This window comes from Sitophilus oryzae, unplaced genomic scaffold (genome assembly GCF_002938485.1).
Source record: "Sitophilus oryzae breed Bouriz unplaced genomic scaffold, Soryzae_2.0 scaffold_358_pilon_pilon, whole genome shotgun sequence".
Classification (NCBI taxonomy): domain Eukaryota; kingdom Metazoa; phylum Arthropoda; class Insecta; order Coleoptera; family Curculionidae; genus Sitophilus; species Sitophilus oryzae.
This window is the reverse complement of record NW_022146927.1, coordinates 551,126-563,396: the sequence shown is the minus strand read 5'-3', so window position 1 is coordinate 563,396 and position 12,271 is coordinate 551,126. Positions and strand designations below refer to the sequence as shown.

At 33.4% G+C, this 12,271-nt stretch overlaps 1 protein-coding gene across 1 annotated transcript in view; it reads left to right on the top strand.

The window, feature by feature from the left end:
• Nucleotides 1-11,017, top strand: part of LOC115884932 (homeobox protein invected-like) — an 80,739-nt gene extending 69,722 nt beyond the window's left edge. The window contains exons 2-3 of the mRNA XM_030903654.1: nt 436-441; nt 10,286-11,017. Of these exons, the coding sequence (XP_030759514.1) occupies nt 436-441; nt 10,286-10,641 (362 nt within the window). The 3' untranslated portion in view covers nt 10,642-11,017. The remainder of the gene's footprint in view (nt 1-435; nt 442-10,285) is intronic.
• Nucleotides 11,018-12,271: the final 1,254 nt, after the last annotated feature.

Genomic DNA, 12,271 nt, shown 5'->3' with positions numbered 1-12,271 from the left:
TTTTTGAGGCTATTATTTTCTAAACAATTCTGTTTCTATAAGTTACAATCAACTCTTTTCTGATTATATAGGGTGATCCCCTTTAAACTAGTATAGTGTATTCATACGTCCGAATTTTTAAGTAAGAAATTGAAAGGTAATTTGAGTTAGATGCTACAGAGTGTTCAAAATAAATTTACGAACTTCGACTATTTATAACAATTGAAAAAAATATTAATTTTTTAAACGTTTCACCCTGTATATTATATTTTTTTCTGGTAAATTATACAAAACTCTTCAACTTTTGTGAAGTATATCCATATAGGTACCTATTTTTAATAGAATTTTAAAATGTTTACCCTTCTTTTTGATTTATTTCATTCTTTTTTTTATAATTTTTCAGTTTGTTTTTGCTTTGATTGTTATACTAATTTTTTGTATTTCTTTTTGTTCTAGGAAGAAGTAAGTTGCCGTCAGTTTGAGCTGTAATATGTAAGAAAAAATATTATGTTATAAGAATTTTTGTTTTAATTTTCATTTGGTTTTGCATGGTGTTTGTGTTTATTTTTTAAATATTTTTTTGTGGTGATTTTTATTGATTTTATTCAGATGTTTTTCAATAAAATAAGTAGTTAACAATAATGTCTTATAGAGGATTGTAGAATTAGTGATGTTAAAACCGTTGTTTAAAAATTTTCCTAAATTATGTCAGTTGACGTAATTTTTTTTTACTTTTTCACTTTATCTTCTTGAAAATTTACAAGGTTCTGTGGGGAAAATGGGGAAACACCAGAACACCTCAACACTGAGTGCGTCGAGATGACAACTATTGGTTCCATAAACTTCGGTACGACTGATATCGGAGATGGAGAACTAACCTCTGTAAAATCGTCTCAGATACTGGCTTTTGTCAAAGCCCTGAGATTGTACGATGAGCTATAACTCAAGAAAGGAGTAACAGTAAGGTCGCGGCATATGTATATATTACACTATATCGCTAGTCAGGAATAGAAATTGAAGCCAAATTTTTGAGATGGAGCTATTCAAAATCCAAATAAGTCGGTCTTTTTCGTTCAACCGCTTTGAACTACGCAAGCGTGAGAAGTGCTTCTCGATTAGTTGATTTATTTTGTACTAACCAACAGAATTAGTTTTCTAAGTTTCTATCTACCACATAAATCAATTTAGCGTCTGACTATTCGCGCCTTTACTTATAAATTTAAATTTAATCTCTGACATATTTAAACAAAAACAAGAAACGGATAGATACGATGAATATCTAAAATAACATGTTGAAATAATGCCATTACCAATAAAAAATTTATATAAAATAGTGCGCGGGCAGGCGACAGCGTTCAGCGATGAAGTAGACGAATCAGATCGTTTTATTTGGCGCGTGCGCATGAAAATCCTGTTGAACGAAAAGGATAGACTTATGCAAGATTGATATTCCTATTTCTTTTATTTGGCTTCACTTTCCACTCATTGTGTAAATGCGGTACTAGCAATATATTCTCCTATACAATCTACAGTTTCAATCATTGTTGGTCGCTCCGTATATCCTTACTATATGTAAATTCGAACGTAAAATACACACCTTGGTTAGAAAAACTCGCTTTTCTCTATATGGCATTGTTGCCAGATCGCCTTGCCCGGCTAATTACGTCGAAATAAGGCTAAAAAACGGTTCTAATTGAGCGGTAACCGGACAGCCATCATCAGTTTTCACAGAAACGAACAGCGGTCTTGCCATATACGTTCACGCAAGTTGCTTTGCTACAAAGAGATGGAAATAAGCAAGAAATAAAAAAAATAAAGGGAATTAATTCCCCTTTTACTTATTATTCGCTTTAACTAAGGAGATTCTACAAAAATGGCCACTGTTAGTGCGAGGTTGTCGCGTCTAACAATAAATCCCTAAATCTACTGATTTATTAATATAGGATGAAATAATATAATACAGGGTGGGCGCCTCCGATATGAAGTGCAAGCTCCAAGGAGAACGACAGTTTATATTGAAGTGAAATTTCGGGAGCACATGTAGGTTAATTTAAGGCATTTAAAAAAAAAATATATACAGTTCTACAGGGTGTCTCCAAAAAAAGTTACACATCAATTTTTCTTATGGCGAAAAATCCTATACAGGGTATTTAAAAAAGCATGTGCCATCTCCCGTGGGGAGATTCCTTCACGTAAAAATAAGATTTACTTTTGATATCAACATAGATCCGATTCTGCTTTGTTTCGTAGCTACAGGGTGTTAAAATCTTAATAATCTTTCGATCTGTTATCGTTTTCTTCCAAGTACTTTTAGTGATTTGAATGAAATTTTGAGGATAAAAGTTACTGTAAGTGCTACATATTTTAATGCTAAAAAAGTGTCGATAAATTTATCAGGGACGTGCAAATGGGTTATCACTAGAATATTTTTCAAAAAAAAAACATGTACGCCACTGACTATTTTCTTTTGATATCAAAATTGTGTAGGCCGTTTAATGCCCATTAAAAGTTATCTGTTGATATTTTGTCGAATTTGGCCTCCTTGATGAGATAAACGCAATTTTATTAATCACAATTAATAAAATAAAAATAAAAACAAAATTAATAAATTATATATTATACCTAATTTATTATTAAATATTATTACTGTTAGTTATTATTACTTTTAGTCCAACCCACAGCAATTCCAGATAAAAAATTAATGGTATTTAAAATAATTACAAAAAAAATAATTTTAAAAAGTTTTAACATCCTGTAATAATTCTAAAACTATACAATATCCATACCAATTTTTACAGTGGCGGCTTAAGGGGGGGGGCGGAAGGGGCGGTCCGCCCCGGGCCCCGTCTTTTAGGGGGCCTCCGAATCTTAATAAGTAATTTTTTATTCAGTAATTATAAAGCAGTAGTTAGAAAGCAGTAGTTATAAAGCAGTAGTTATAAAGCAGTTTGTAGGTGGAGTATGCAAACCATACGTATACGCCAACTATAAACAGTATAAACGGAAGCAGATATTTACTTAATTATCAATTATCAGGCCCCAGTAATGGTCAATGGCATTTTCTATTTAGGAAATTAAATCAAGGGGTAATTTTCTTAGTTTAAAATATCGAATAATTATTATTTTTCATATATTTTGAGACTGAATTTATTTATTTTAGCTTTTAAGTTATTTTTCGATGGTTTTATTATTTATTTTTACTGAATAAACATTTTAAATTACAACCAATGCACCAATGCAACCATGATGATGAGCAGTGAAGTCTTTAGTATAAAGGGGGCCACGGGCCTGAGATAGCGAAGGGGCCCCTCGGATCTTGGAGGACTTACAAAGTTATATTTTGTCGCGATATTTTGTCGCGGTATTTACCTGGAAGCATTTTTAAGAAAAAAATATTTAAAATTTTTGGACGAAAAAAACTACTTGTCAAAAAAATTTGTACAGCCTATAAGTCAAATTTAGTGATTATCACAACCCCTGTGACATAAAGAAAAGACATGTGGCTATCTATTTCAAAAATTAAATTGTTCAAATGTCATATAATAATGGCTGTAGCTGTCATGGAATTGAGCGATTAAAAAATTACCATAATTTTTTTTTTCAAATGGAAACCCACTTTTTTTATTTCACTAGTGCAAAGGTTTTCTAATTCGTTACGTTTTAACTAGACATGTTCCTATACCAAAAATAAATCGTTTTTAAGTTATTTAAGATTTAGTTTGAAAACGTATATTTTTCTAGATTTTATCTAGCTTCATTTGACATTAAGTGTCAAACAGTCAGACAATTTATTTCCATCTGTCAGAAAATTAATTAGGTATTTGAATTTCCTACATTATAACTACTGCTGCTTAAAAGTTTAATAAGTGTATTTATATAAATATATCTCGTTATTTTCGTTCTTTAGTGATATCTAATAGTTGATATTTTAATAATATACCGTACGATCGAAAAAAAAACAGCGCAAAGTTAGCTTGGAAATGATCGATAATATACTGTCATAGGCTACTGGTTAAAATCAAGAAAAATATACGCTTTAAAGCTAAATCTTAAATAACTTAAAAACGATTTATTTTAGGTACAGGAACATTTAAATATAGTCAAAAAGTAACAAATTTTAATAACGAAAGTAACAAAAGCCTCTTCACTAGTGAAATAAAAAAAGTGGATTATTATTTGAAAAAAAAAATGATTTATGATAATTTTTTAATCGCTCAATTCCATGACAGCTGCGGCCATTATTATATGACATTCGGACAATTTAATTTTTGACATAGATAGCCCCATGTCCTCTTTATGGTACAGTGGCTGTGGCAATCACTAAATTTGACGTTTAGGCTATAGATATACATATTTTTGACAGGCAGTTTTTTTCCTCCAAAAATTATAATTTTTTTTTTTCTCAAAAACGATTAACGTTAGGTATAGAGTGTTTAATATCAAAATTCATAAAATTTTACAGAGAATTTAAGTATGTAATAAAAATGGGGACACCCATTTAAAATAAGAAAGTTGCTGTCAACTTCCGGTACTTCCGAAAGTGCCGCTTTATTGAAAATATTTTTAATCGATAGACCTCATTGTGAAACAATGATATGCACAAAATCTCGTATCTGGATATTCTAGTTCTCTAGAAACTTCTAACGCAGGCTCATCTTGGGACACGCTGTATATACGTCATTCAATTTTTACAAAATGTACATTAGAACTATATCATTATCTAAACAGACCGGGTCGACAGGCTTAGTCCGCCATTGAATTTTTATATGAACTTTTTTCATATTCTTTGATGAGGAATCAATGAGTACTTATTTAAAACTTTTGCAAGTTAATGATATTAAATTTTTTTAAAGGTTACTGTTAGAGTTGGATAAAGGACAAATTAATAAAATTGCGTTTATCTCATCAAGGAGGCCGAAATCAACAAATTATCAAGAGAGAACTTTTACCCTCAAAATTTCATTCGAAACGCTAAAAGTACTTGAAAGAAAATTATAATAAATCGAAAGATTATTAACACCGTGTAGCTACGAAACAAAGCAGAATCGGACCTATGTTGATATGAAAAATAAATCTTGTTTTTACGTGACGAATCTCTCCACGAGAGATGGCACATGTTTTTTGAAGCACTCTGTATATCCAGTAAAGTAAACCTTTAAAACGAATTTCGCATTCGAGCAAGCGTTTTTTTTTAAAATAAATTACCATCCTCAGTAAAGGGAACAAGTCTTATCTCTGACCTCCTTACTTCGTATTACCATAAACTTAGCTGGAGTGTACTCTTCCATTTACTCTTTTTTTTGCCAAGTCATTCCAATTTTCGCCCTTTTAATCTTAGCCCGTGCTTTTTAAACCTCCAGGCGTATTATTTACTAGAACTGTCATTAATCACCCTGGAAAGAGTGGTAGTTTAAGTTTTACAGGAGATATCGTTCAAAAAGTCGAAGAATATTTAGTCAGAATCAAGCTATTACAGCAAAATAAAACACTAATTCACCACAATACAACAAAACACTTTACTTGTAAAGCCCTTTCTACGCATAAAGTTTTGTTGTCAGTCTTAACTGTTCAGGCAAAACGTATCGAATAAAACATTTTGTGTCCAGGTTTCTCATGCATAGGTCATGAGTGGTAGTACACACTGGTCGAATGGTTTCTTCTTTAGATAAAGTGGTATAGTTCACACAGTCATTGGGGATCAAAAAAGGGGCCTGCTTGGAAAAAAGTCCGGAAGTTTTGCAACTTTGCAGGTTTATAGGTTTTGGGGTCCCTTGTGACGACTTTTTCTGTCATCACTCAAACAGAAAGAAAAAGGTATCCGTTGCTCAGGGTTAGAGGAGAGCTGGGTTCGTAGGTAAGGCTTGTGACCTGTGGTGACTTAATAATGTTGTTAAATAATAAAATAAAAGTAATAATGTATAGGCTGCAAAGATTCTAAAATTGATGTTAAGTATTCAAATAGTAATGGTCAAAGACAGTAAAAAGGGCGCCACTTACTTTGGGTATGAAAAGGTAAAGTAAGAAACCAGTAAGAAAATTTGATCATGAAATAGCTAAAATAAAATAATCAACAGCAATAAGGGTCTATTATGTTCATCAAGAATAAAAGTCAGATATAACTATCCTACGTTGAACATTTATTTAAAAACGAACACAATTATCAATCAGTTTAAACCCAGTTTCAATTATCCCAATGAAATCGTTAGTTGCTTTAAGTAAACTCAAATTTAGTTAAAGTTCTCTTCAGTATACTATACTACGTAATATATAAACAGGTGAAATTTATGTAAGTACCAATACGATGATGTTTCGAAACAAATCGTGTACAATAACCTTCAAAAATGAATCCGTGTTAGCGATTCTCACATAAAAGATCATACTGAAGTAAAACGTACCGTTAAGGACAAAGCATGACTTATAATGTTAACTAAAAGGTAAATTTTGACTATAATATATGGAATAAATGACAACAATTCACAGAGATATTCAAAATATTATCTCAAAGTAAAAAAAATTTAGGGAATACCTTGTGTGTTGAACTTAGAACTTATCTGTATTTTTTTTTTAATTTATGACGTAGTGAACAGATAGGCAGGCAGTCTCCAGACTAACGGAAGTGGATGTAGACTCTTCGATAGTAGCAGGAGTCTTCGATATCAGTAGAATAAATGTAGAGTCATAAATACTGTCTCAAAAGTGGTTACTCATATGCCAATTACTTATACGTCAATTTCTTATACGCCAGTTCTCTATATAAAAAACTCTCAGAACAGTCACCGAATACCAAAAAAAATAACTTACGGTCTGAAAATCAGCTGTACACATTCCAAAATATAGCCAAACTATATGCTGATCCAAACCAGTAATGCACAATCAAACATTATCAAAATAAATAAAAACAGGAATAACTGAAATAAAATTTAGTTAGACATGGCGATACAAAATGGTAGATACACTTACTGTGATCTTATTCCAGGAAAAGGCCAAAAAAACACGAACTAGGCTCTGAACAGTATATTCTACAGGATTTCAAATCTCCACTTTTGGATACCCGTGCCTTTACTGTTAGGAAAAGTGTTTCAGAAAGCCCTTTTTCTCTGAGATTCGTCGGACGCTGAACCACGCGTCTTTTTCTGATCTCAATCTCTCGGAAAAAACTCCTTCCTCCTTTTCGCAAAACGGAAGTCTTCGAATTGACAGGTCATATGACCAAAGGCAATTAAGTGAACTCTATCGTCTATACTCAATGAAATTTGTTTTTATGGAAAGGAACCGCTACCTGTACTGAATGAAGTTTAACATCTAGCGAATAGATGGCGCCAGCAATATTAAAATTTGGAATTTTTATAAAAAGAAAAATAAAACGCTACACCCTAACTAAAATCCATAAAATGCACATTTCCAGACTTGGCCAGCCCAAAATCGGTATTTTGTAAATATCTCGAAAACTATGCGTTTTTCGCAAAAATTTGAAGAGAGCAAAATTAAAGAGAATAGAATTTCCTATAAAAAAAGTTCTATGAGAATTTTCGCGAAAATCAACCGTTTAGGCACAAAATCCCTGGAAATTTTACAATTTTGCGTAAAGTATGATATATGTATGTACGTATAGTCGATTTTCCGAAATCAAATGTCGATTAGGGTTCACTAAAACTAGTTTTAGTTTAGTTTCTTTAATTTTGTCATAAAACAGTGGCGTATCATTAATTCGTTAAATATAATAATAATTAATTTATGAATAATTAATTGTCGTAATTTTTATCTGCAGAATATGCTGCCAAATTTCCGGAATACAGTTCGGACCACCCTGTATACTCCATAAGCTAACTTAATTCTTCTGCTGATTTGTGGTAGTAAAGATCCTGAGCTGTGTATTTGTTGTCTCAAGCTTTTATGGAAAGCTGAAAGAAATATCATTCATGACCGATTATTTTTTATTTGACCACCCGGTATACGAGAAGGGAAATTGACTCGTCAACTGGGACCACCGTGGTCGATTATGGGTCGGCATTTGGCGACCAAAAACCCCATAAACCACGCCACGCTACGTTTATGGCCCTGTATATGTGTATATGGTTAATATGACCACAAAAGTTGATGGGCCAACTTGCAAATGACGAGATTTCTTTTACTGCTGGCGATAAATCGGTGTCATGATAGGCCGCGTTCCTTTACGAGCCTGCGGAATTTTTAGTACCAGTATCGCAAAGCCGAAAGTTACCAGATTTCGGAATGTATGCACATGTTTGCCATTTTTTCTGCACCAAAGAAAAATTAATTGTGACACATTTACATTTTTAGCCGACCATACCAACGGGTATGGTAGCCAAATCTCTCAAAATGAGTTACTTCGGTCATAAATGACCTAAATACAAAATATTTTCATGGTGTCCGTCTGTCCGTCTGTCCGTCTGTCCGTCTGTCCGTCTGTCCGTCTGTCCGTCTGTCCGTCTGTTCGTCTGTCCGTCTGTCCGTCTGTCCATATGTCCGTCTGTCCGTCTGTCCGTCTGTAACACGATAACTCAAAAACCGCTAAACCAATTTTAACCAAATTTGGCACAAAAATACTGTGGCACCCGAGAATCTGGCCATTAGTTTTTGGTGGGGGTGGGGGGATGGTAAGGGAGTATGGGAGGGGGTTAAAAATTTTAAAAAATCGTAACTTCAAAATTATAGTAGCTAGCGAAACGCGGTTTTCAATTTAAGATTAGGAACAATATTTGCAATAATATTTGTAATAACATCAAAATCAGTCAAAGTCGCAGTTTTTGAGATATTCCGTGTTTCCGTAGTCCGTTTTTGAGAAAATCCGTGTGGAGAACTCCAAACTCCCATCGGACGCGACCCCAGGTGGCCGATAGAGAACCACGGACCAAAATTGGACTTTTTATTAACATATTTTAGTATGGGCGGCTATACGTGCCTCCCGGCGCCAATTTATTTTTGTAAAAAAATTTTGCTTGCACGTCCTGTGGTTCTTTAAGTTATGCTGGTTACATAAAATATTAAGGAATATTGGTATCTAATTATGATATTCATCTCCTAAGCTTCTTCTAACCCTCTTACCCCACTCTCTCCTCATTCTACCATCAAAATTCCTGGAAAATTAGCCCGGAAAGGCGCCATTTACTCCAAAATTTCCACCGTAATTATACTGAAGATGTGAGAGCTGACAGTTATATTGAAAACTGTTCCTTCGTGCCTTTCTTTGGAGCAGCCTCCCAACTGACAACTTCGGAGAGCAATTAAGGAAAGACAGACTAAGAAGTGGGAGACGTTGTTATAATTACGGCGGAAAATGTCAAGTTTTCCTGAAGAAGAGGTGGGGGGGAAACCGCTAAAGACATCTTACATTTCCCTGGGGGATCGAGAGGGATAATTGAGGGTGTTTGAGGTGTCTAATTCTGTCTTGATCTGTCGTTTTTGAGTCTTTTAATGGTCGCAGTACTAATTTCAGGAATATCATGTCAAGAAAGTTGTTGAAATTGTATTAAAAAAGGTTATTAGTGTATGATTATATCATAGATATGTGTTATTCACTTCATTCGACACGGAGTACTATACAGGGTGGTCCGAACTGCATTCCGGAAACTTTGATTCTAGGGTGTAGAGGTTCGATAAGAAGGGATTTTTCGAAATTCCAGTTCCAAGAGGGTGAAACCACCCCTCAAATATTACAATATTTTTTATTTAGAAAACGGTCAAGTTTTTTACATATTTTGAGATTTTTTAAAAATGTATACAGGGTGTTTCGAAAAATCTGGTCATTGATTAATCACGATCCTGCTTAAAGTGCTTGACGTAAAAAGCTTATTTTTGGAAAACAGATTGACTTTAGGGTGTAGAGGTTCGATAAGGAAGGGATTTTTCGAAACTCGAATTCTAAGGGGGTGAAACTATCCCTCAAATATTAGAATATTTTATATTTAAAATTGAGTTTTTCGGAAAAACTCTTAAACACGTATATTTTATTTTGTTGTTATACATGTTTTAAGATTTTTTAAAAATTTATACAGGATGTTTCATAAAATATGACCATTGAATAATCACGATTCTGCTTAAAAACTGCTTGACGTGTAAAGCTGATTTTTGACAAACGGATTGACTGTGGGGTGGAGAGGTTCGATAAGGAGGTTGTTTTTTCTCATGCTGACATAAATGTGAAACAATTTTATCCAGTTTGTATGTTAATGGAAATTATTGCTTTGCTTTATCATCACCATTACAAATGATTAATTCGACGCGAACGAAGTCGCGGATATACGCTAGTCTCTAGTATTTCAACCTTTTTTTTTCTCTTTTCCAGGTCCCAGAACAAGGCGCATGAAAAAACCCGGCACCAAAGGAACAGTACCCGAAGAAAAACGACCTAGAACCGCCTTTTCCGGAGCCCAACTTGCCAGGCTCAAGCACGAGTTCGCAGAGAACCGCTACTTGACAGAACGAAGACGGCAACAGCTCAGTTCAGAACTTGGCTTGAACGAGGCCCAAATTAAAATATGGTTCCAGAATAAGAGAGCCAAGATCAAGAAGGCTTCGGGGCAGAAAAACCCTTTGGCATTGCAGTTGATGGCGCAGGGGTTGTATAATCATAGTACCATACCTTTAACCAAAGAGGAGGAGGAACTGGAGAAGTTACAGACGCAGGGGAAGGTCGCGTAAAGATGGACAACAGTGAGGTTGAGGTTTTTTGGAATTTGGACTGTTTTTTATGAACGAAATCGTTTGAAAATGTGAAATTTTTTATTAGAGTCAAAATATAATTCATGTTCATGTTAAAATCAACTACCAGTTTTTAAATTTACAATTTTTTAGAGCCAAAAGGGCTGCAGGATTTGATTGAACCTTTGAATAGAAAGATTAAGGAAGAATATAAGGACATATACAGGGTGTTTCAAAAAACATGTGCCATCTCTGGTGGGGAGGTTCCTCGCGTAAAAATAAGATTTATTTTTCATATCAACATAGGTCCGATTCTGCTTCGTTTCGAAACTACAGGATGTTAACATCTTAATAATCTTTCGATTTATTATAATTTTCTTCCAAGTACTTTTAGTGATTTGAATGAAATTTTGAGGGTAAAAGTTACTATAAGTGCTACATATTTTAATGCTAAAAAAGTGTCGATGAATTAATCAGGGACGTGCAAATGGGTTATCACTGAAATATTTTTCAAAAAAAAAAAACATCTGCGCCACTGATTATTCTTCTTTTGATATCAAAATTGTGTATGCCGTTTAATGCCAATTAAAAGTTATCTTTTGATATTTTGTCGAATTCGGCTTCCTTGATGAGATAAACGCAATTTTATTAATCACAATTAATAAAATATGAATAAATATAAAATTAATAAATTATATATTTTACCTTATTTATTATTAAGTATTATTACTATTAGTCCACATACAACAATTTTAAATAAAAAATAATGGTATTTAAGAAAATTACAAAAAATTTAATTTTAAAAAGTTTTAACATCCTGTAACTCTAAAACTATGCATTTCCGTACCCATGCTTAGAGGAACTTTTTTATATATTTTTTGATGAGGAATCAGTGAGTACTTATTTAAAACTTTCGCAAGTTAATGATATTAATTTTTTTTAAAGGCTGCTATTAAACTTTTGGATCAAGGCAAATTAATAAAATTGCGTTTATCTCATCAAGGAGGCCGAAATCGACAAAGTATCAAGAGATAAGTTTTAATCGGCATTAAACTGCTCACATTATTTCGCTAACGGGAGAAAAAAAAGTCAGTGGCGTACATTCTTTTTTTAGAAAAATATTCCAGTGATAACTCATATGCACGTCCCTGGTGAAGATGTCGACACTTTTTTAGCTTAAAATAGGTCGCATTCATAGTAACTTTTACCCTCAAAATTTCATTCAAAACGCTAAAAGCACTTGGAAGAAAATTATAATAAATCGAAAAAATATTACGACTTTAACACCCTGTAGCTACGAAACAACGCAAAATCGGACCTACATACATATGTCGATATGAAAAATAATCTTATTTGTACCCAACGGGAGATGGCACATTTTTTTTAAACACACTGTATAAAAAAGGACTATTTCTTACTTTCAAACTTCAAGAAACTTTTTTGCATCTACTCCGGTTTTAGTATCATACCTATACGAGATGGTAGGTATACAAACTTTATTGGTGGATAATACAACTGTCTGCATCTATACTTACTTTTTTCTCGATTTTTCGAGTTTTAAGTCAAGTTCAAACGCATCTGTGCCCGTGCGTCGTTCCGTCACTCCAATCATATTGTCAAACAGAACGAG